The sequence below is a fragment of the Mangifera indica genome, chromosome 9, assembly GCF_011075055.1.
Source record: "Mangifera indica cultivar Alphonso chromosome 9, CATAS_Mindica_2.1, whole genome shotgun sequence".
NCBI classification, from domain to species: Eukaryota; Viridiplantae; Streptophyta; class Magnoliopsida; order Sapindales; family Anacardiaceae; genus Mangifera; species Mangifera indica.
In genome coordinates this window covers 3,060,814-3,086,419 of record NC_058145.1, presented here as the reverse complement: position 1 = coordinate 3,086,419, position 25,606 = coordinate 3,060,814, and the positions used below count along the sequence as shown (strand labels likewise).

At 31.1% G+C, this 25,606-nt stretch overlaps 2 protein-coding genes across 2 annotated transcripts; one reads left to right on the top strand and one right to left on the bottom strand.

The window, feature by feature from the left end:
• Positions 1–4,793: 4,793 nt before the first annotated feature.
• Positions 4,794–5,310, bottom strand: LOC123225353. Its single transcript, XM_044649288.1, has one exon. The coding sequence runs from the start codon at positions 5,146–5,148 to the stop codon at positions 4,975–4,977; it is 174 nt and encodes a 57-aa protein (XP_044505223.1). The 5' UTR covers positions 5,149–5,310; the 3' UTR covers positions 4,794–4,974.
• Positions 5,311–13,648: 8,338 nt separating this feature from the next.
• Positions 13,649–23,122, top strand: LOC123225875 (E3 ubiquitin protein ligase RIN2-like). The gene is made up of 13 exons (XM_044650190.1): positions 13,649–13,860; positions 14,575–15,011; positions 16,521–16,598; positions 17,793–17,879; positions 17,989–18,110; positions 18,636–18,732; positions 18,841–18,946; positions 19,402–19,559; positions 19,661–19,798; positions 19,878–19,945; positions 20,040–20,270; positions 21,091–21,472; positions 22,561–23,122. Exons 2-13 carry the CDS (start codon positions 14,772–14,774, stop codon positions 22,615–22,617), a joined length of 1,764 nt encoding a protein of 587 aa, XP_044506125.1. The 5' UTR covers positions 13,649–13,860; positions 14,575–14,771; the 3' UTR covers positions 22,618–23,122.
• Positions 23,123–25,606: the final 2,484 nt, after the last annotated feature.

Here is a 25,606-nt window from a genome sequence, read left to right as displayed (position 1 = left end):
AGATCTACACACAACTTTTATTCTTCTCTTCTCATTGTATATCTTTTTTGTAGCAAACCCACGCTCGACCGTGTAATCTTTGAGCATACGCCTGAAATGGTCAACACTCTCGAAAACATATCCAACCTCAAAATAAATTTTCCCCTCTGCACCTTTCTTAAAAGTCTTTCCCTTCATATGCATAGCTAATCTTCTAACACCATCCAATATTTGGACAAAAGAATGTGTGATTGTGAAATGTGACCGCTGTCTGAGATTCCTGGCCAACATGCAGTCTACTCAATATTGCACATGAATTTTCCCACCTTTGATGAGTTTATAGATGACAAGTTACAAATATCAGCATATATGAGAACATATGCGAAAATTATTCATCATATTCCAGATAAGAAAACCTGCCCAAAGGAATGTGAAGAGACGCTGCAGCCCCTGTTAGGCATACCAAACCTAGCAACCCAAAAAGGCTAGGAGTAAAGACCCCACTGAAGAGAGAAAGAGAAAACTTGTGTCTACACTTAGGTGTAGTCACTACCATGAATTGGGGCACAACAAAAAGTCATGCCGCCACAATCCAAACAATGCACGAAGAAAAAAAAAAAGGGTATCACTCCTGTTTATATGTTATTATTTTGTATGCTACTGTTTTTTATGTTTTATTTACCCTAATCATTTTTTTTCCCATATATCAGAAAAGAACAATCCCAACCCTAGAAACTCAGTAAACTAAAAGTTAGTTTGCTTCATCTTCTTCCTCCTCACAGCATTCATATTCACAGATGCAATAAATACTAGGGGTTTTGTTGAATATATGAAACTAGGGATTTTGAACTTGATTTTGAACTATATGACAGGTAAATAATTACATCAGATAAATTTATTTGGTTATGTAAATTTTTGGGATTATTGCTCAGTGAAATATTTTGTGCATGTAAATTTTTTGGATCGCTTAGTGAAATATTCTGTGTATATAAATTTTTTAGATTATTGCTCAATGAAACATTCTGTGTTCTCTATTCAACATTTATGAATCTAAATTATTTGTAATTGCATGCATTCCAGTACACAACTCTTTGCATTTTTAGGGTTCCAAGTAGGCTAGTATTATTTTTTGCATTACACAACTCTTCGCATTTCATTCCATCAAAATCCAAGACAGTTCCAAGCGAAAATCTGAAATTCAAACCCAAATGTTGCATTGTTTTCAAGTCATAGAAGAATTAGGGATGAACTTATCAAATGAACATTGTTGCTGGTTAAATTTTGTAGGGTTAACTGATTATTAACGATAATTTGGAATATGAAAAATTGGTTATTTAATTAAGAGGTCATTTTGACCTTTTTATTTAAGGGTATTTAAGTCATTTTAATGAAAAAGGGTAATATAGTCTTTTAGCATGTAGGACATTTCTGTTATTTTAATTAAAAAGGGTAAAACAATCATTTTAATCATTCTTTAACAGAAAGTGTTAAAATTACTCATTGATGAATGAGTTTTTGATATTTCTGTAGTTAAAGGATTGATATTTGAAAAAACAGCAAATCTTGGGTGGAAAATAGTCCTTTGGCCTACGAAGTATTGATAAACCATGAGAAATGAAAGTTGAATTCTTCCTACGACACTAGTAGCATTGCACTCTCTAGATGTCTAATCAATATATCAAATAATGCTACATTCAATTTATGCAATATAAAATAAGCAGTAACACTATATAACAACCAAACCAAACAAAGTTTTAACGGTCCATACAGTAAGCAGAAATCTGTCTCCAGATTACCAAAGAAACTCAATAACACAACTGAACACACTCTTTAACACCAAATGATACCTTGAATCAATTGATAGACATAATAATTGATATACAACCACGGTTCCTGAACAATAGATAAACACAACTGCACAATTGATAGACATAAAATTCATACATATATGGTACGACCTTGAATCAACCACACATGAGATAAATAATTTGCACCTATTAACTACAAATATTCTACAACAGAACACTAAGTTCAAAAAAAATATTTGAATAAAATAGAGAGTATTATATCAAGCAAAGAACCTATTTAACCAACCACAGTTCTTGCTCAAGTACAAAATAGATAACTCATCACGAACGAACTTTTTTATCTTTTAAATGTACATAATAATAGATAAACCAGAAGAGAACAAAAGTAAACCCTAGAAGAAGAGAAACTCCTTTTCACACAAATGCTTGGAAGTGGGATGCAATTCATGACGATAAAGGCTAAATACCTCAGTTGTACACTTTCATAGCCATCTACACGTAATTAAGGATGACACAAAATCCATCAATCAATTTATGAGTGTTAGACCACATTTGTTATTTCAACCAGAGATATTGGAGTTTCATTCTTTAAAAATAAATCCTTCACATGAAAGTGGGTCATGTAAACAATACTGCCTAGCACGAATCGGCTATTTTTTGAATCACGCTGGTCATGACAAATAAAGCATTTAGGCCTTAAACCAGCTGTAAAAAATAGTGCTATAGGCCGCAATATAAAAACTGCATTAATGAATTTTTATAAAACACAATAATAACAAGTTGTTGGGTGCAATAGGGTTAGGTATGGGCACTACTGCTAGGTGTAACCCATTACATCAACAATAAATTCATATTTAAGACTACAGCCAGCAAAGGATTGAAGAAAATTCATTCTATATTTGAATTAGTGAAGACGGTACAACAACAACGTGCATATACGTTTAAAATTTACGCTATCTCCATTGTCATATCTTAAAAGCAACAAGACTGTCCCATCAGGCATCAGTGGCTTCAAAAAATGTCTATAGGAGTGTGCTTCAGCGCATTTTAAACTATACCACAACGTCCCATCAGTGCTACAGAATTGAACTTTTGTTTCATTGTTTAGCCAACCAAGACTCTATAATTGATCATAAAACTTTAATTACAACCATAATTGTTAAAGGCCAAAAAGCCTAAAGCGATCAGGGTCCCATCAACTAAGAAAAAAAAGTGAAGCCAAGATGTCGCCTCTAGACCAAAGGGGATAATAAATTTTAAAATTTAAAGAGACCAAGTCAACATCTTCTTCCTCGTCATCAAATTTATCATTTCCAAGTTCATCTATTTCTTCATAATCAAAAGATTTATATTCGAAGACATCCTCATCCTTAGAATTTGACTTGGCTTAAAAAATGAACAGATCTTGGCCCTTTTTGTTGCAATCATTGATAGAAATCACTATCAAATACAGAGAAACAAAATCATCAGCTGACTAGTGGAATGTTAATGGAATGGGTTGTCCACATTTGCAAAAGTTTGCTTTAAAATTCTTACTCTCATATGTAATGCTTCTGGCTATGAAAAAATTGGAGTGTATTTGACCATGTAATTCATAGCTAATTACACTTGCATCATTATACAAGTTCATATTTATGCAAGTTCATAGTAAGAAGAGAAATAAGCTAGCACAACAAAAACTAAATGATTTAATCTTTGTAAAGTACAATCGAGTGTTGCAACACTGATATCCAGTTAGTGATAGCACAAAACAATATTGATCACATTATTGATGATGATGAGACATTGGTGTTTGAAGATGATTATTTAATTTAGGGTGATGCTGCTAAGGCTAGTAGGGCTTATAAAGTTGTTTATACTACTAGAGCTACAACAAGTTCTGTTATTAGAAAGGTTGACCAGAAGCAAAAGGGGTCAAGATCTCTTTTTTTTTTTGAGCCTAAATCTAAGTCAAAGTCTAAAGATATGGTGATCTTGGAATACAAGTTTCTTATGAAAAAGAATACTTTGATGAAGAAATGGACGAAAGCGAAGGTGAGAAAGCAAGTTGTCCGTCACTTTGTGCTCTCAACTTGCCATTCTCATAATCAAACTTGAGCCAAAAAAAATTCTTGTCAATCATATGGACCTCTTGCAACCCTATATTTTGCCAACAATTCAACGTAAAGTTTTAAATTTTGTAAAAACAATGCTCTATCCTCTAACAATTCCAACCAAAGAGTTCTCCCATCGTTGCACCTCCGTTGCAACCTCAGAAGAGTAGAACTTAATAACTTGCCGCCCATGGGCTACAAATGAGGCCATATAATACAAATCACAACCATTCCCTTTAACTCAATTATTAGTAAATAATGATTTCCACTCTTCATGCTTTGGAGCAGGGGCATCTTCATCACCCACATCACTCAAAACCCTAGCATTCACATCAGCATTAGATGATTCATCAACACCCTGAAGCTCTTTATCCCCTACCCAACTCTCAACTTGAAACTCGTTAGCCTTATTATTCTGACCAAAATCATCACTAATCTCAAAAACATTTTAGGTGAAAAGGGTATACACTTTTTTAGTCAAAGTAGTAGCTGAACTTTCCCCTTTTTTCTTCACAATGGAAACGGTGCATTTTAGCAAGGCAACTACCTGCTAAATGACTCAAGAGAAAAAAAAAAAAAAAAGAGGAAAATTATTGTTTATTTAACTAGACACATAACAAATTCCTACTGGACACCAAAAAGACTCAGAATTTGTTCCAAATGTGATCCCTAAGCAGTAGTCACGCTACAAATCTAAATAATGCAGAAAGCAAAAGTCATCTACACCAACCTTCAGTATAACTCTATTTGCCAATACATAAACCTTCTCTTATTTCATTACAATCAGTTTCAATAAACATAACTGAGAAACATCTTCACTGGCTATATCTTAATAGAAATATTGACCTGATGACTATTGATTAAATTGAGTCACTGCAATGTAATATAGAAATCAATCTAACAAATAAGAACATTGAAGAAGTAATGCATTGTATTGACGAATCATTGTAACTATTCCACGACAAAATTGAGCATGTTTTTATAGATTATTTTCTCTTCACAGCCGCATCTGATCCGGAAAAACTTATAAATTTGAAGAAAGAATAATAAAGTGAAACCTTTTTCTTTGACAAAACGGCATCCTTAAGCAGCAACTAATCTTCGTCGTCTTTCCTCTTAGGCTTGCGATATGTCTCTTCAGTGCGCTTGGCCATGAGAATCACGTCGTTAGCCAGCTTCTTGATGTTCGGAACTTTATAGTTTTGAGCAATGTAAATCCCACACACCGTCCCTGCAATTAACAAGAAACTTCTTCTTATGATCCCCATCGCAACTTGTTTATTACAACTGATTCTCTCAAATCGACTTCTAACTAATCAAGTAAAAATAATTATGCTGGATTTTCTGATATTTGAATTTCGAGAAATTCTTAGGGTTTTCTCTGTCTACAGACACATCGTGCCTTCTCGAACCGTGAAAGGCCTTGAGCGGCTTAAATGTACAAGTAACTAAAGCACAATAATCTGAGCATTTGACTAGAAGGTCAACGGCTTAGCCTACTGCTTTTTTTATATTTTAATTCTTATAAAATTGTTATAAACAAATTTACTTAATATCTCATCTAGGGATGACAACGGGAGAGGCGAGGAGGAGGTCTCAATTCTTGTCTTTGGTTTGTTTTTGTTACGGAGATAAAAATGATTCTCTATCCTCTCCCCATCTCCGTAAAAAAAAATCTTCTCTTCATACCCACAAAGAAAAATATTCCTCATATATCCTCTAAATATAATATAAATATATTAAATAAAAAAATTAAATAAAATTAAAATCAACTCACTATTTCAAATATTACAAATATAATATATTAACCACTTTAATATACACAACAAAAACCTAAATAAATTTACAAAACATAAATAATTTAAAACTATAAAGATATGTTAATATTTTAAGTAAATATATTAATATAAAGGGACGAGGACGGGGGTGAGAAGGGGAAGGGACAGGACGGGATGGGGAGGAAATACATGTATCCTCGTCCCCAATTGCGAAGATTTTTTTATTTCCATCCTTGTCTCATTTTCCTTTTTTATTGGAGAATTTTTTTTCCGTTAGAGTCAAAACTCCTAAAGTTGGACTGAAATTGTCATCTCTAATCTCATCAATTAAAACTCTTATCAATTTTCTATTAATCTAAACAAAAATTTCCTTTCCTTTTCCATATTTTGTCTCAAACTAGAACTTCATTAAATAATCTTCAAAATATGTATAGACGAAAAAAAGGTCAAGGAGGCCTGAACAATCTATGTTTGCTTAAGCCATAAGTGGTAAAAATAGCAGAGAACTAAAAAAATATGTTGCAGCATAGGACAAACCCTTAAGTTACGACCAATAAAACAGACTTATTTTCTCTAAAAAACTGTCAAAAGTAGGTTAAAGATAAGATTAAAGAGAAAACAAATATATGGAAAGGCCAAAGCAAGCCAAATAAACCAGTAAACAGCAGGGATATACAGGAAACCCAGCATCCCAACCCAAAAGCAGGAGGCATCCCACAGACCAATCGGAAGCCAAAACTCCAAAACAGGCAGCAAGAGGAAAACAAAGACCACCTGATGAAGAGAGCAAAATTTTCTCACCTTAAACTAAATTCATACATTTTATTATATTTTACTTCCCAATTTGCCAACAAATATCATCTTATTTCAAAGTCAAACTTATAATACATGCAATATGTTAATGAGATTTCTCAGCATCAATTAAAATACAAAATTCAAAGTTTTACACAAGATAAACTATAGTAACAACATTGGGTATTTCTTATTGAACCATGTTGTATCTACTACTATAATGTAAGTTACATGCAAAAAAAGAGTTGGCAAGTAATAGTTTTTAACGTGATACAATCCATCATTTGAGAGATTACATCCACGATTATGACATTACTCACTCTAAGAGAGTACTCCGATATAGTATACATATTGAAATTACCAGAAAAATATCCTAAAAATGATTTGATTAAGTCTTAAAGAAAATTGTTGAATATTGTGAGAGCCTTCCCAGATAACTTAGAATAAAGTTATACCTAAAGTGTTAAAAAAATTAGTGAAACATTAGAACTTGTAAGAAAAAAGTTTAGGGTTCAAGTCTCTATCATATTTATAAAACTTTGACTTATCTGATGTAAAAATTGTAAGTTCAATCATTATATTTGAATTTATCAATCCAATCAATATAGATGAAGTCTCTAATTATTTAAAAAAAAAAAAAAAACCTTAGAATGAAGTTATTTGTATCCATGCTCCCTTTATCGCTTTCATTAATTTTATTTTTGTAAAAGATGAGAGAGAACAATTACAATCCTATCAGTTATATTCATAATTCAAATTTAAATAATAATTTCCCTATTAATTACATTTAACACATAAGATAATGATTAGAAATTGATACCGCATGATCTTTATTGTTTTCTATGGTAGACATATTTCATTTATAATTCAAAATTATCAAATTATATGATGATTCGTTAGAGTTGTAACCGTATTTATATTTATTGTTAATACATGAATTATTATTATAATTCATCAAATTTTTCACCCATAATTAAATTTATATATTTTTTAATTTTACATTATCAATTAGATCAATAAACCATGATACAAAGATTTTTTTTTCTAATTTATAATCACTCAATCATTTAATGAAATATCATCATTGATAAATAAACTAGTTTTAAACTCTCATTATAAAGACACATTTTGTTTAAAATAAAAATCACGTATCCAATTAAAAATTCTGAAATATGAGAACCAAAAATAGATGTTTTGTGTCTTCTTTCAATTTTAATTATAATATTGTTTCCTCAACTTAAAAAAAAAAAAGGAAAATTGTTTTTTAATTTTTAATTCATTTTAAAAAACAAAGTAAAAAAGGTAATGCCACCCGAATATTTTACCTTCTAAACTAACATGGTTCAAGTTTGGGGCGGGGGCGAGGTGGGAGACTTGCCTAAAGCCTGACTTGAGCTCCATTTTTTTAGCTTGTTTCATGGGTAGTACAGCCTACTATTGTAGCAGGTTAGGTCAAGTTTGTAAACTTATTAAACTGTACCAAAGCCTAAAAATGGAGTTTAAGATTAATCTAACACGGTCTGTTATTGTAACAGATCAAAAAAATATTGAAAGATCATTATTTTGGTGTAGAACGATAGATACCTATATAGGATCAGTCGTTCTGTACACCAATGGCTACAAATGCCTGTGATGGCCTCTTTTAATATTTTTAATTTTTTTTCATTTCCCATATATACTACCCAATACCCATTATAAATTCATAGTACCACATTACAATCCACTCACCACCAACTTTCTCAATTTTTGATATCAATTCTGAAGTTTTCAACTCCCCCAATTAATTTTCAGTTTCCCAAATTAATTTATTTTCAATATTTTTTCAATTATTATGTTTGTTTCATTCATATCAAAATGAATATAAGCTCAAATAAGTTTTTTCATTTTGATTATCTTGAGATAGTGCTCAGAATGAATTTGAAGAAATCATTCATTTTCTAAATAAAAAATATGGTCAAATGATTGAGATGAATTTATTTTTGTTAGTTCAAATTGGAAGAAAAGTGTTCAACGTAAACATGTAAAAGAGACTTTATACCAACAAATAAGAGTCAAGTCAACTCTCACATTCTCATATATTATTACAAAGGTGTCATGTTTTGAGAAATCTATGTGAAGTAGAAGATAAAGTAGAAGATAAAGTAGAAGTGGAAAGCGACGCTATTGTCTTTTGTTTTATTTGCTACTTCACTTGAATTTCTCAAACCAGAGCATATTTGTAATGATGTATGAGAATAAAAAATATGATTTTACTCTTATTTGTTTTTACAAGGTTTTTAATATAGTATTTACACTAATCTATTTTCTTCTTATTTGAATTTACAAAAATAAATTTGCCTCAATTGTTCGATCATTCTTTTTGTTTAAAATATGACAAAATTAACAAGAAAGGAGATCCTGAAATGATTAGAAAAGTATTATAGGTTGATTTTTAATATTTTTAAATTTTATAATTAATATTACATTTTATACTTGAATTATGGTATTTTTCTATCGTGTAACAATAGTTTATCTCTATCATAAGTGATATGGATACACAATTAATTAAACATATTTTGAAAATAAAAAGATTATTTTACGGGCCAACCTAGCCCACTAGGCCACAAAGGGTCATGTTGGAGTCAACATAATATGATTCGATATAACTTATTGACACTACTAGTTTAAGTCAAAATTACAAGTTTAATGACCGCAAAACATTTAATTACATTTAAAATACAATTTCTATTTTTATATATAAAAAATATTAATATAACTTATAATTTGTTTTAAGAATAGACTTTTAGTATAATATTTATACATACAAAGAGATCATTCAGAGTCATATAGTGGTATCTTAGTATTGTCTTAGAGGTGACAATGAATTAGATTGATCCTTGTGCAACCCACTAACCGATATGTCGAATTAGGTTGAAGTTTATTATTTGGGGAACCTTTGTATTGAGCTATCTTGACAAAACTTAAACCTAGGATACAACCCAAGACCATACTCTCGTAAATCCTTAGTGGGTCGACTCACACATTTTTATAGATAAACCTTAATTTTTATTGATCCTTGTGCAACCCACTAACCGATATGTCGAATTAGGTTGAAGTTTATTATTTGGGAAACCTTTATATTGAGCTATCTTGACAAAACTTAAACCTAGGATACAACCCAAGGCCATACTCTTGTAAATCCTTAGTGGGTCGACTCACACATTTTTATAGATAAACCTTAATTTTTATTATTTTAATATTTTTTATGGGTCTTATCTCATGATCTAGACACAACCCCTTTTTTTTTTCTTATATTGAACAGAAGCAAATTTTATCGAATTATAAGGCTAAACCAAGTTTTTTATGGATAAATAATTAATTAGAAAGTTTTACAAATACGACAAATATCGGGCTTGTTAACCCCACTATTTAATATGCATTTATAAACTTTATTTTCTATATTTATTTATATATTTACATAAAACATGTTATATTATCGGGAAATTTTTGTATAGGCTTATTATTTAGTTTTTATGACATTCATTAATTCTGGCATATCAAATATCTAATCTAAACATTTCGATTTATACAAAATATAATACATTTTCAAATAATAATTTAAAGGCCAAAAGAATGTTTCATCCAAGATTTAACGAAAAGATAATATCTATCATATAAGTTTCAAAAGCCAGATTTTCACCCGTTATATAAATCAATTAGTAAATTTCCTTAATTTAAGGGGTAAGAAAATCATTTTATATATATATTTCTATTCTATTTGCTTTTAAAAATATAACCATAATTTTTGAAAATATTAAAGGTGTTAATAGAAATTTAAGAGAGTTTTGGTAATTTAAAAAATTTAGTGTTGTTTGAAAATTTCAAAATTTTAATATGTTTCTCAATAGTTTTAAAAATGAAATTAAAACCCAAAAAATTAAACAAAATGTAACATTTTAAGATTAGTTAAAATTTTGACATTTTTACTATTCTAAATGATAAATTTTAAACTAATAAGAGATACATTGATAATTATACTAAGTGTTAATGGCATTGTTTAATGTAAATAAAAAGCCTAAAGGCAAAACGGTTTTATCCAAGAAAATCAACTAGCATTTACTTATAGTAGTTCATGACAAGCGAAAAATTGATATTTTAAAACTTCAATGATAAAAATTTGACACTTCAACCACCCTTGGGTGAAAATAGTCATTTGACCTAATTTAAATTTGTAACTTTTATAATAATTTCTCAATAAAATTATATATACATGTTTTTAGTATATAAATATGTATACATATAAATTTAATCATATCATGATTAAGACTAGATTTGAAACGAGTTTTTTAAGGCTCAAAATAAGCTTTGCTTGAATGAACACGAGCCGAGTTTATCCTGAACGAGTCTAAGTACAAACATAAATCTGAATTTTAAACCAAAAATGAATATGAACCCGAACTCAAACATGGGTTGAGTGAGCCGAACTCAACTCGTGAGTTGCTCGTTCAAATGAAAAAAATCTAACTTAGAATTTGTGATTATATGATTTTGAATTAATAATAAAATAATATCTAATTACATGATGATAAATTCATATATATATATATTAAGTGTGAATGTATAACATTTTATCATAGTTTTTTATTTTTTATTTTTAAAAGATTTGAACAATTAAAAAAAGAGAATTGATGGATAAGTTGTGAAGAACAAAAGGGGGAATCATTAATATAAAATCTAGAGAGAAGAATTCAACTGTGTACTTTTCAAGCGTAGAATAAAATCACCTTGCCTTGATTCTCAAGGTTGGCTTGCGCCAAAAGAAGAGCAATTTTGTTAAATTATTTAAATTTGTTATTAAATTTCTTAATTTTGACTATTCTATGTCTTATTTATAATTATAGAAAAATTAAATTAAATTAAATACCTAAATTCATATGCTAGAAATAAAAGGCCAAAAGACTTTTTTTTTGTATAAGATATAGTGAAATCTTAAATTCATGTCATCCAATTTTTTAAAATTTAAACATCTATCTATCACCCAAAATCAGTTAAATTTTTCTGTTAGAATTAAGAAAAAAGACCGTCATTTTATCAGTAATATTAAAAAATTATAATTTTATCTAATTTCTCTCTCTAAATTTTGAAAACTAACAAATTCGCTTTTATTTAAACATTTTAAAATTTTAAATCGAATTAAACCATATTTTTAATATATGTATATAAAATTATATTTAACTAATAAGTAATTAGAGGGATATCCAATGGAGCTTGCTGAATTAAGAAGACAATTAGATGAGTTACTTGATGTGGGGTTTTTGCAACCTTCGAAGGCCCCATACGGTGCATCTGTTTTGTTCCAGAAGAAGTAGGACGGGAGCCTTCGGTCATGTGTTGACTACAGGGCACTCAACAAGATTACAACCTAGAACAAGTACCCAACTCCAAATATGGCAAATTTATTTGACCAGTTGGCAAAAACGTCTTATTTTAACAAGTGAGACTTGCATTCAAGATATGGGCAAGTTAGAATCCCTGCTGGAGATGAGTCTATGACTGTGATGGTTACTTGATACTGCTGAAGTTAAAGAAAAATAAGAATTATTAAAGAATAAAAAAAGTTGATGGAGGAGATGAATCTAGTGACATATTTTTGACGACCCTATTGATTTTAATTGACTTGATTTGATCTTAAGTTGGATCTATTTTTACTTAAACTTGACTTGTTCAATTTAAACTCGAGCTAATTTAGATCATATCCAATTCAAAATTAAACTATGCTCTAATTGTCAAAATTATTTAATAACTAACAAATCAATCAAATTAATTCATCCATTACAGTAAACACAACAAAATAACAAAAAATACCTCAAGGTCTCTAAAAAACGATACATTTTTTGCTGGTAGTAACTTGTTTGTAAATCATCAAAATTTAAACTATTATGAGTATATAAATATTACTAAATTTCTTTTGTATCATTTTTTTTAAACACTTGTACGTATAACCCAAGAACATTTTGGTTATTTTTAATTATTTAAGTTAATTTTAAATTTAATTAAAGCGTTGTTGAGCAGCCATTCACTGTAGATGAATGTCTGTTCCATGTTTGTGAATCGTTCAAGGGTAAGTAGACAATTTTAATGATTCAAACGTTGGCTCTAGTAGGAGGAATGCTTGTTCCAAAGCGAAAATTATCCAAAGATCGTAGTTCCAAGAAAAAGAAACACGATTTTAGTTAAATAATTGTAAAGAACACCTGTTCAGTAGGCATGAACAGCCACTCATGGTAGTTTATTCTGAAAATATATATAAAAAAGTTTGATTTTATAACATTGGTAGATATGTCTTAAGAATATTTTATTATTTTTTTTGATAAATATCTCAAAGATGTTATAGTCATTTTATAAAATTTGTCTTATTTAAAATTTATATTATGAGTGGGTAAACAGCCATGCAAGGTTGAGGTACACTCATTTAATAGTCTTGGATCGTTCATGCTAAGTGAACAATCATACATATGAGTAGCATTAGATTTGAGCTGAATCAAACTCGAGTTTAGCTTAATTTATATATAATAGATCTCGAGTTTAAGCTCGAGCTCATGAAAGTCCAGTTCAAACTCAGTTCGATTAGTTTTGAATTCGATTTTTTAACTATTTCGTTATTAAAACAATATCATTTTAATATATATTAAGTAAAATGACATTGTTTTGTATCAAAATTTTTAATTGAAAAATTTGACGAGTAACTTAAACTTGAGTTCGATCGAGCCTATATAGGACTAACTCGTTTCAAACTCATTCAAATTGAGCTAAAATTTAAACTCAAACAGACTCAGTTCAAATCTAACCCTATATATTAGGTTTACAACCGTTTATTAGTGTTGGTAATTAGATCATCGTTGTTTTGGAGAAAGGAGGGGATACAACGAAATTCTTCAAACTATTATAAATGTTTATACGGGAAACCTGTACATCAGTTCATCATATTTTATTTCAAAAACATTATATAAAACAATATATTATATATATATTTATTTATATATATATAAATTTATACACATAATATTACCCAAATACAAGGTATAATCATTTTCTATGTAACACCCAAAGTTTAGTTATTTTAATTATAATCAAAGTACATGTCAAACCTAAATTACTATAGGTGATTTAAATTAATAAATAAATAAATTATATTCCCTATTTAAAGAAATAGTTTAGTTCAGGAACCCGATTTCGCTTTCCCTCCCGCAAAAACTGACTCAATCCTCCGCTCTGCAAAGTTGTTGTCTTTCTTTTCTTATTTTATTTTTTCCTCCTCTTTCTAAAACCAAAACTAAAACTGTAATTAAAATTTATAAATTAAAGCTAAGCAGGTAAGTATCGTACAATCCTCCTTCAACGCCATTACAGCTTCCTCTTAGATCGAATCAGGTTCGTTTGTTGCTCTGTTCATCATCATCATCATCATCTTTGTAATTGTTGAATTTCTTATCGCTGTGAATTTTTTAATACGAATGGAATTTTATTTCTCCGATCGATTAAACGTCGTTCAGAATCATAAGTTGAATTGTATTGTTAGGGTTTTGTTTCGTTAATTTATTGTCCGGCGATATCAATCGTGTTTTAGTCAATGAAATCTATCATTTCAATAAAATCGCCGTGTTTTTTAATATTTATCATTTCAATGGATGATGCAATTAATAATTTAATTAATCATATGACGCTAAATTACACGTGTAAATAGTATTCATATTTTAAACACATATAAATGCCAGATATATACGAATAAATGTTCAATATTATATATAACATTTTTTGTCAATGTTTTTAGGATAAATATTTTTCAGTAAAATTATATACACAAATAAGGCTATGTTATTATGTGATTGAGTGTTATTTTAAATTTAATTTTTAACTATCTAATAACAGAATGACATATTATTGTTTTTGTATAAAGTTACGCACGTATCACTATTCAATGTTTTATACTAATTGATTTTTCTTTTGTCAAATCAAACGAAAATTATGGGTTTCCTTCTTTTAATTTTTTAAATTGTTGACTAGTTTCTTATTTCGGCTGGTTGATGAGGGGATTTATTAACTGCATCGTATGATTAATCAAATTGATTTTGTGTATTCTTGCAGGTTTATTGGATTTGATCTTTGGAAGTTTGGACTTTGAAGGTTGTGTTAAGTTTGTTAAATCAATTCAGGCCAACTTAAAATTTGTAACTCCCTAATTGGTGCCTAATTGAGATTCTTTCAATCAAATAGTCATGATGCTTTAGTTGTAATGAATATCCGAGAGTTCAGTTGGGGTGAAAAGGCTATATTTATAAGCAATGGGTGTGAGCTACTTAGCAATTTCAGCTGTCTGTACAGTTTTAAGCTTTGTAGGTCTTCAGTGGTGGACAGAGTTTTCACTGGATAAACTAAGAACAGCTAGGTTAACTGGTGATAATTTTGTTGATTTGGAGAATGCCAACCATGCACTTGAGTTTTTCTTCGGTTCGTATGCCACAGTTGCAATGCTGGCAAATTTTGCGCTCAATGTTTTCATTCTACTTATTCTTTGTCTCAAGGTATGTTGATTTTTCTAATTTGAATTCTCATATAAAATGCCATTACAATCATGATTTCCTGATCATACAAGTTGCGTGCTGTGGTAAATGCTTAGTTAAATAAAATGCAGAAAAAAAGATTTAGTCAAACTTTTTTATTTTGACATTCCTTTGCTCTAGTTTTTGCTTTGGTATAAATAAAATCTCTGGTTCTCTCTGCTTAATCCTTTGGTATCTATATGTGTAATTTGTTCCAGAGTAGTTGCTTCAACAATTAGCTCCACAAGCACAAGTCAATGTTCAACACATGGTGTTGTTAAACATGGATGTAACTAGCTGAGTACATATAAAACAGCAGTTAAAACAACACATCAACAGGCAGTTTTTGTTGCCTGAAAAGAGGATCAATTTTTGTACACACTATATCTTTTAGAGTCAATTTTCAACTAAATAGAAATTTGTATCCTAAAACCTCTGAAGTGACTATTTTTTAATATCTGTTAATTGTCATGGCAAGGTATTTGAGGTGTATACGATCTTTACAACTTCTACTTACCTATAATGGCTAAAGCCTCTGAGAAATTGATATGAACCTTAGGAGAACTACACCTCAAAAGCTAGCTATTGAGATGGGAGAGTCCAATATCATATAAATCTCACACTAGTTGTCTATACTTTCTAATGTGAGGTCCAAGTCTTATACCTTGCATTTAGGATCCTAACATAGTACCACGCTCCGTAGCCCTGGTGCCTAAGCAGGCTAGCTGTGCGCTAGCTCCTTGCTAGTCCCGGGCAAACACTGTAATGTCGGTGTCACCGCCCGCGCTGCACGATTGTAACTGAGAAATATGGTGATGACTTTGATACCAAATGATACGAACCTTAGGAGAACCACACCTCAAAAACTAGCTATTGAGATAGGAGAGTCCAAGGCCGTATAAATCCCACACTAGTTGCCAATACTTTGTAATGTGGGATTCAAGTCTCATACCTTGTATTTGGGATCCTAACAGAAGTATAATTTGATGCCATGAAAAAATTACCTCTTGAGCTTCGTGATCACTGTGCTGTTATGTATAACTGAAAGATCATTATAAAAATGGCTGTAATATGTCAAATGATACTCTGAGGATGCCAGCAACATATTATGCCGGGTATTGAGAAGGACTGAGGTTTAAATTTGGACCACATTGGCTTATAGAACATGTTGTTCTCTTCTGGGTTCTCTCTAAATAAAATATTATGGTTCTTATATTTTCTTTACTTTTCTTCTCTTTTCACATCTTTCACTCATCTTCCACAGGTTCGATCTATATCTCTATAAGGACTGTAACTGTACCATGCCACATGGGCCCCTCATCTTCTTCTCCTTTTTAAAATATAATATCAATTATCTAGCAAGATTTTGTTGATAAAATTTATTCTTCTTTTAGATATAGATTGGGTAACTGACAACAGTGTTGCTAAAATTATTTTTTCCTATCAGTAGTTGTTGTTTTAATAGCTTTAATATCTGTTTTCCCCTTGCAGACTATATTCTTTGTAGAGTTGTATCCTTCTGAGACTCATAAATTTGTGGAACGTCTTATCAACTATGTTATTTACAAGGTGAATTCTCCTTACTTCTAATTAGTTGCAGAATGCATAAATATGCGTTTAATCAGAATCTTTTGGATACCAAAGTTTGCAAATAGTTCATTGCTGGTCTTTTTTCTTCATCTGTTACAGAATTTTATAATTATAATTTAGAAGTGTTTAGTAACTCATAGGAGAAGACAACATTTGTTGATCTGCCAAATTCTGCTAGAATGTATGCTTAAATCAGGCAGTTAGAGGAGAGTAAGATACAAGGAAAGAATGACTTTTGAGGTAGATTTGACCACAGAATTATGTAGATTACTTGTAGTTCATTAAAGTATTGCATTATCTTGAAGAATTTGAATGAGTGGATGCAACAATCTATGAACTTCTCTGTCCTAATTAGCACACATAGAAATGGTTAGCTCAGCAGTGAGAAAGGCTTTGGACTACAATTAATGCTTGAGAAAGGGGTATCTTCATCAGTTGATGTGAATGTGCCTTATTGCTAGTAGGAATTTTATATGATTTTTTTTTTTTTTTAAATTTTTGACAAGTTACATAAATTAAAGAAGGTCCTGTGCAAACTGGGTTCTATTCTCTCATGTGAACAGTGACCAAGTATGGATTCAGCTTCTGCACCATCTAATGTGAACAGTTCTCTGGTAAATAGAAAGTGCTTATATTCAATGTCTCCTTGTAGTGGACAGGAGAGGGGGTTAATGATTTTTGTTTACCTCTATTAATTTCTTGAGGACATTTTAGGAGAGAAGATTGGATATATAAGATGAGATATTGGACAAGTTGTTGATTATGTTTGTAGAAGATAATGAAATCTGCTTTTTGAGGGAAGGGTTCGGCACTAAATATGCATGGTGAATGAGGGCTCTTTGTCTGATTTGGGAGTCTCCTGGATTTTTATCTGTTTCGCAATTGTTGGGTTTCATATTTTCTTATTTTTTCTTGCGAAGAGCCCTCTGGTTTTAAAATTTGATCACTACAATAGTGCTGGTTGTTTAATCGTTCCAATTTAGATCTTGTTCTATAATTGTATGATTTTCTATGATGATTTGACTTTTATATAATTTTCTGGCTATTGAAGATGTTGAGAATTAATTCATGTATGAAGTTGCCATGTATAATCTCAATTATCCTCATAAATGTACTTGAATGCTATGTTTTAACAGTTCTGTTGTTGTATGCGTGTCAATGGACATTGAACAGGGGACATTTCTACCGCTTGTTTTTCCACCAACAGTATATCAAATGGGCTTGTGGTCAATTTGGTTGACTGTCTTATGTTCTTTAAAGGTATGTGATGCAATGGACTTGCTGGACATTCTATTTTAAGATTCAATCAGTAAGAACATGTAATTTCAACATGCACATATTTATAACAAATGTCATGGATATTGACCAGATGTTTCAAGCATTGGCAAGAGATAGACTGGAACGTTTGAATGCATCTCCCTCTGCAACACCATGGACATATTTGCGCGTGTTTTCAGTATTACCATTAGTTTTATTTGTCGACATTTTCTGGTATGAGCTAATCTTTTCATGTTTCGTATACTATTGAATCTAGGACTGCATTTTTGTGTGTAGTTTATATCTTTTTAGTTTTCTTGTGATAGAATCATGGATGAAATCTTCATTTTTGCATTCACTAATACAACCAGACTTAAAATTAAGGGCGATGTTGTAAAAAATAGCTGACTTCCAAGATCTGACAATATGCAAGCAGCAAAATCGTGTCGTAGAAAAAAGAGCATCTTTCTTCTGAAGGATTATGTGAACTCTCCAAGAATATGTATAAACTTTCTGAGGATTCAGAATATTGTCTTCTATGTTAAGAGTAGTTGGTATTAAGGCCTAATGCTAATTCAGGAAAAAATGTGTAATATTTGCTTTCTGCTTTCTATGCACTGTTGCAAAAAAAAAGGATACCAAAGAACCTTGTTTCCATCTAAAGCTCTAATTTAATAATCTACAGGCAGACACTGTATGTTTTCAGTATTTTCATAAGGCTTAGAAATGTTACTTATGTTATATGTTTCACACTTGCAGCTTAAGGCTATGTCTGACAATGTACAGAACACTGGATTCATCTATGTTCCTGTTGTTATTTTTTGAGCCTCTAAGTGTTGCTTTTGAGACCATGCAGGTAATGTTATAGAAAACCTAATGGAATATTATACATAGATTTTGTAAATTTTACTACTTCTTAAGCCATGATTGATGAAGTTATTTATATCTAAAATGCTTCCTATAGGCCATTTTGGTTCATGGTTTCCAGTTACTTGATATATGGATCCACCATGCAGCAGAAAATAGCACAAACTGTGATAGGTCAAAGTTCTTTGATACATCAGCGGCAGGTGCTTTTTCCTACTCTTTACCTTTAGTTTGATGAGTGAATGTGATACCTAAGATAGTAGAAGGGATAGTTGCATATTTTCAGGCTTGGCAGTTCCATGGTGCATTTTATTATTCATTAAAAATTATTTGTAGTTTCTTTTGTTTTTTGCTGTGGTTTGGATCTTTCAAAAAAAGTAGTTTTGTTCCCATGAGGTGTCCTTTTCATTTTAAAATTTGGCACGTTTTGATTGTTCAAGTTCCTATCAGCCATCTACTTAAATTTAGGTTATGATTCATGTAAAGTTGTTCTGTTTCTATTCTGCTGCTCCCTGACTTGTGTATTAGTTCTTTCTCATCTGTATGTGTATGGCTTAATTTTCTCTTTTACTTCCATTTAGCTTTGTATTCATGCAAAATCAAACATGTTTTAGTGGGATATGTTTCCTTATTTTCTGATGAAGGAATGTATGTGCAGGTGCATTGTTGGAATGGAAGGGCATTCTTATCCGAAATTTGGGTTTTTTCCTAGACATGGCCACATTGTTGATGGCACTTGGTCATTACATGCATATCTGGTGGCTTCGTGGCATGGCTTTCCATCTTGTGGATGCAGTCCTTTTCTTAAACATACGTGTAAACATTTCTATAAATAGTCCATTCTATTTTTAATTGCAAACTAGAATCATATCTTTATTTCACGGGCTTTCTGTATATCTAAACAGTTGTTCTTGCAGGCCTTGCTAAGTGCTGTCATCAAACGTATAAAAGGATTCATCAAATTAAGAGTCGCTTTAGGTGACCTTCATGCTGCGCTTCCTGATGCAACATCTGAAGAGCTACGCGCATTTGAGGATGAATGTGCTATCTGTCGGGTATGCTTTTGTCTTTTGTTGTTGACCTTTCAAGTTCCACTTGATCCCTTGAATTGTGATGAACTGGGAAAGTTTGCAGGAGCCCATGGCAAAGGCTAAAAAGCTTCACTGCAATCACCTTTTCCATCTAGCATGCTTGAGATCTTGGTATGTTATATGTTATTTGTGACTGACTGTTGGCTTGCATATTTGCAGTCTATGAGGCTTAATATAATGTTGAAGTTTAATTTGAAAATGGCAGGTTGGATCAAGGTTTAAATGAGATGTACTCATGCCCTACATGTCGAAAACCGCTTTTTGTGGGTAGAACTGAAAACAATGCAACTCCTCGTGCTGGGGAAATTTCAAGCGATGAACTGTTAGCTCGTCAATTAAGTCTGGGCCTTGATAGGCGAAATGATTCTGCACAAACCCTGCCCACTGGTGTTTTCCTAACGCAGACACAAAACCCTATGGAAGATAGCCCTTGGAGGTTTAGTTCCTTTACATCAATGCAGTTTCCTTTTCTTGCCTAGAAAAAACTTATCTTCCTGTTGATATTTGAAAAGGACTCCTTTGATTTAGTGGTGTTAAAATCCACTAGATTTGCACTTTAGTTCGTCGGTACTCCATTCTGGCTTGTTGCCGAAGTTCCTTTTTGCTGAGTTCTGTGGGTTCTGGGGTTTTGATTCTGCACTAACCCTGCCCACTGGTGTTTTCCCAACTCAGACACAAAACCCTATGGAAGACAGCCATTGGAGGTTTAGTTCCTTTACATCAATGCAGTTTCCTTTTCTTGCCTAGAAATAACTTGTCTTACTGTTTATATTTGAAAAGGCACTCTTTTGATTTAGTGGTGTTAAAATCCACTAGATTTGCACTTCAGATCGCCAGAACTCCATTCTAGCTTGTTGCCGAAGTTCGTTTTTGCTGGTTCTGTGGGATTCTGGGGTTTTAGACTTAGAATTATGGATGACTTAAACCTATATTTGTTTCAAAAGCGTCTAACCTTTTGATTAACAAGCCTAGCAGCCAGTTTCCTGGATACAGTAAGAACCAATTCAAACTGCTGTTGTAGAAGCTTTTTGTGCTTCTGCGTCTCTGATCACCAAATTCCATTTTGGGCAGGACTCCATTTGAATGGTGACTGGAATTTGTAATTTTACTTCGTAATTGGCCTTTGCTTATACCAAAAGATTGTTTCTATGTTCTCTGATGTGTAAAATTCATACACAATACTTGCAATTCATCAAAAAATATAATATTTATAGGGTGTTTTTTCTATTATTTCCATTTCTCCTTTTGTTCTTTAGGAATGCAGGACTGGATTCAAGTTGGTTGCACTCTTGGCCAAGCCAAGGTGTTGATGGAGCTGGTCCTTCGACAGCTATGAGATCAGTTGGATTAGGGAGAGTTCAGATGATGATGAGACATCTTGCATCTGCAGGAGAAACCTATGCACAAAATGGCATCGAGGATAATACTTGGAGCGTTTGGCCAATGAATCCTTCTCAGGCTGCTGGTGCTGCTTCTGGCTCACTTCCTCCTGTTGCTGGACAATACCCTGGAAATACTAGTGGTGCACATATTAGATCAACCCTACGATCTGGAAATGATGACATAGCAAACATACTTGCCATGGCTGAGGCCGTGCGGGAGGTTCTGCCACATGTCCCAGATGAGTTAATTTTACAGGTAAAATCTGAAGCTTATGATTGATAATGCTCTTCTTTATCATTTATCTGTTGCCTTTAGTTATTCCTTCGGTTCAGGTCAGTTATGTTGTGTATGTTTGTTGTTAGATTAACAATTTTTGCTTGGAAAGAAAATTTGTGTGGCTTCTCCTGTCATGCAAGCTACTTATTCACAAGTATATTGTGGATCATTGTGAAAAATTTGAAGGGGTTCATCATCTTAAAATTGACTTGTCCAACTTGCATGTTGGGCATTTTGATATTAAAATAGAATAATATTACATGTACAAATAAATTATATAAATTTATTTATACAATCTAATATGGTAGTATCTGACTGGATGATTTTAAAGTGAGAGAAAAAACAAATAATCACATTATCCAATTACAAGTTATTGCTAGGGTTAGATTCGAACCAAATTGAGTTTGAGTTTGACTCAATTTGCATCAAACTGAGCTCGAGTTTGAGCTTGGATTCACTTCAAATGAGCTGTAGTGTGACTCATTTTAAAAGAGTCAAGCTCGAGTTTGAATCGATCTTTTAGTTTAATTCATTATTAAAATAACATTGTTTTGTATCAAAATTTTTAAGTTCGCGAGCTTGATGAGCTGAACACCTCAAAACTCGAGTTTGAGTTAAAAAATGTTGAATGTTTAGGTTTGCGCTCATTTCAGGCTTGTTTGAGCTCGAATTTGAATAAGTTTAGTTCGAATTTGGTCCTAATTACCACCTCAATTTATATAAATAAATTTTGCTAATTTATTTATATACTCAAATAAATTAGTAAAATTTATTTATATACATAGTTTTATTCATTAACATAATGGTACCGACTGTCCTATTTGTGTTGTAATAAACCATTTGAGTGAAGTAACTAGCACGTCCCAACATCAGGGTTTTGTGTATCTTAATAGTAAGAGATGGACCTGCTGATGAAAGATGCATTTCAATAACTGATTGTTCTTATTTTGCTAAATGGGCATTTTCATGTAATTGACAGAGAATTCATGTTTAGTCTTTGACTGTTTTCATGCCGTACCGGCAGTGTATGGGTTTGTTTAAATAATTAACAAGATGTAGTTTTGCAGGACCTGCAGAGAACAAATTCAGCTACTGTTACTGTGAATAATCTTCTTCAAATGTGATTGCTTACATATTTTAATGCCTTTTCGAATACGCGAACGAGAATCTTGATCCAGTGTACAAGTTTGAAGGCATGCATGCTCAGCAGGAAGGTAGTTTGAATCACCACACAGAATGGCTTAATGTGTTTGTTCTTTGAGTAATGTTATGTGTACATATTTTTAATACACAAATATATACACATATAAATGTCTCATCATGTGATTAGGTGTTACTTTATCATTAATTCAAAATCATTTAATCACATCATGATATATTTATGTGTATATATTTGTGTATAAAAAATATATAGGTATCGTATTATTCTTGTTCTTTTGTTATTGTTAAGAAAAGATCAAATGTTGAGAGCTCTATTCTCTGTACATAAAGGCAGCTTGCTAATCAGTTGTTCTCAATGAATAACCGAAGTATAGCCCTTTGTATTTATGTACTACATTGAAAAATAAAGCTGCTATATACACATTTAACAGACTGTTATATCATATACAGTCTGGTTTTGATGCTGCATTCCATTTGCTTTTCATGTGGAACTGTTAATGCCGACACGTGGACGGCCTCGGAGAATGTTGGACTTAGTTTGGAATATTTAAATAAATATTCAAATAATATGTTATTATATAATTAAGTAATTTTAAACTAAAGATAAAATAACATTTAATCGTATAATAATAAATTATCTAAGTATTTAATTGATACTCAAAACTGAATGTAATGGCATGACTAAACACATTCTCCTTGTTTTTTTCATTTGTCAAACACTATTTCGAATAATATATTATACTACAGAGTGGAAGAGCAATAAAATTATATGTATAATTTTTGTATACAAACATCGATATGTTATAATATGATTGGGTATTGTTTTGTCTTTAATTTTTAACTATCTAATTATATGATAATATATCATTATTTATATACAAAAATTGTGTATATAGCATACCCTTGACTTAATGTCTTACTATTGTTTTATAAACCCTAATTTTTTATAGGTGATAGAAAATTACAAAATTTTAATTGATTAATGTCTAAATTTATTATAATTTTTCATTAAAAATATTAGTAATTATTTTAATCTATATATTTTTTGGTATTGTTTCATTCTATTATGTTGTGTATGTAAGGACTTTCATTTTAGTTTTAATTTTCTTTATCATTTTTTAGGATTAATTGTGGGGGTATATAAGATAAGAAAAAGGAATATTTTGTTATCACTTTTAAAATAACGAAAAAAAAAAAAAGAATTAAGAGATTTTTAGAATTTATGAGATGGCATGAATAAATAATTTGATTTTAAAACTTTAAAATGGGTTGTCTTAAGAAATAGGATTAGATTTAAGAAATTTAAAAAATGAGTATATAGTATGATATAAATAACCGGGTAATTAATTAAAATAAGCAAAATTTTAAGCGTTTATACGTTTTTAGGCCACCTTAGAAAAGTTTTACCAAAATAAGCAAACCGTATTTTTTTTATCCTTTTTACCCTTATGTTGAAAAACCAAGTAAAAATATTTTTTCTGAGAATGTGCGTCGATTTATGGCTGTTACGATGGTAGCTAGGGATTTTACAGTGAAACCCTAAATATGTCGAATGTATATGGATGTTTTTGAATGTCTCGAACGCTTAAAATGATGTAGTTTCGATGTTAATGGATGCCTAGAAGTGTAGCCGTTGAGAGACAAAAGCGCAAAAAGTGAACAGTGTCACGTAAACTGCACAAATACTGTTCACATCGCGCAAATTGCTTGCAAAATCGCGCAAAAAATACTGTTCACAGACTATGATATCTACTTTTGCGCGATATAAACAGTGTTTTACGCGATGTGAACAGGTTTACGCGGTGTAAACAGTGTTTACGCGATTTGCGCAGCACTATAAATTTGCGCAGTTTGCATGACACTGTAAATTTGTACGCTTTTGTCTCTCAACGGCTACACTTCCAGACATCCATTAACATTGAAACTACATTATTTTAAGCGTTCGAAATATTCAAAAATATCCATATACATAATTCGACATATTTAGAGTTTCAGTGTAAAATCCCTAGCCACCATCATAACCGTCGTAAACCGACGCACATTCTCAGAAAAAATATTTTTACTTGGTTTTTCAACATAAGGGTAAAAAAGGAAAAAAAATACGGTTTGCTTATTTTGGTAAAACTTTTCTAGGGTGGCCTAAAAACGTATAAACGCTTAAAATTTTACTTATTTTAATTAATTACCCATAATAACCACTCTTTGGCCCTAATGAAGTTGACCATGATATAAATAAAGCCAAAAAGCTATAACCACCCAAGGTTTAGTAAAATGACGAATGTTCACTCGTTAACTTTTAAAAACTTATTTTATTGTTATGATTAAAGATAAAATTTCATTTAGCTAAAAATATTTAAAAAACCTATAATCTATCATATTTTTCTCTTTATTTTAAAAATATAATAATTTTTTTTATCTAAGATTTGAAAACTATCTATTTTTCCCCTAAGGTTTTTTCTCTTCTTCTTCAATGAATATCTCCTTCCCAATCGTCAAAGTTCTCCCTCCTGGTCTCTTTGTCGCCCTCCCATGGTTGTCTCTTGTTAATTTTTTAAACTAAAAAAGGAAAATGTGATAAATTTTAAGGTTTTTTTTTATTTTTTAGTTAAATGATATTTTTACCCTTAACCATAATAGTGAATTTTAACAGAATAATAAGTATTTAAGTTTTTAAAAACTTAATAATAGAAAATTTTTCATTTCACTAAACCTTAAGTGGAAAATAGTCCTTTGGCCTATAAATAAATAGGCGTATCAATCTTAGGTTGAGCTGAACTTTAGCAGAGTGTAACAATAAATTAAAAAAATGTAGCTATCTAAGGTAATTATTTAATGAATAATTATACATTAATGCATTTGTTGAGCCTTTGGATTTTAACAGTTAAAGTCTATCTAAGAAAATAAACAATGTTCGATGCTGCATTCCATTTGCTTTTCACGTGGAACTGTTAA

Excerpts from the sequence above, each read along its gene's own strand:
- LOC123225353 (XM_044649288.1), bottom strand. The coding sequence starts at position 5,148 with ATGGGGATCATAAGAAGAAGTTTCTTGTTAATTGCAGGGACGGTGTGT.
- LOC123225875 (XM_044650190.1), top strand. The coding sequence starts at position 14,772 with ATGGGTGTGAGCTACTTAGCAATTTCAGCTGTCTGTACAGTTTTAAGC. Across the intron at positions 18,947-19,401 it reads CTTTGATACATCAGCGGCAG|GTGCATTGTTGGAATGGAAG; the intron begins GTGCTTTTTCCT and ends ATGTATGTGCAG. Across the intron at positions 19,799-19,877 it reads ATGAATGTGCTATCTGTCGG|GAGCCCATGGCAAAGGCTAA; the intron begins GTATGCTTTTGT and ends GAAAGTTTGCAG.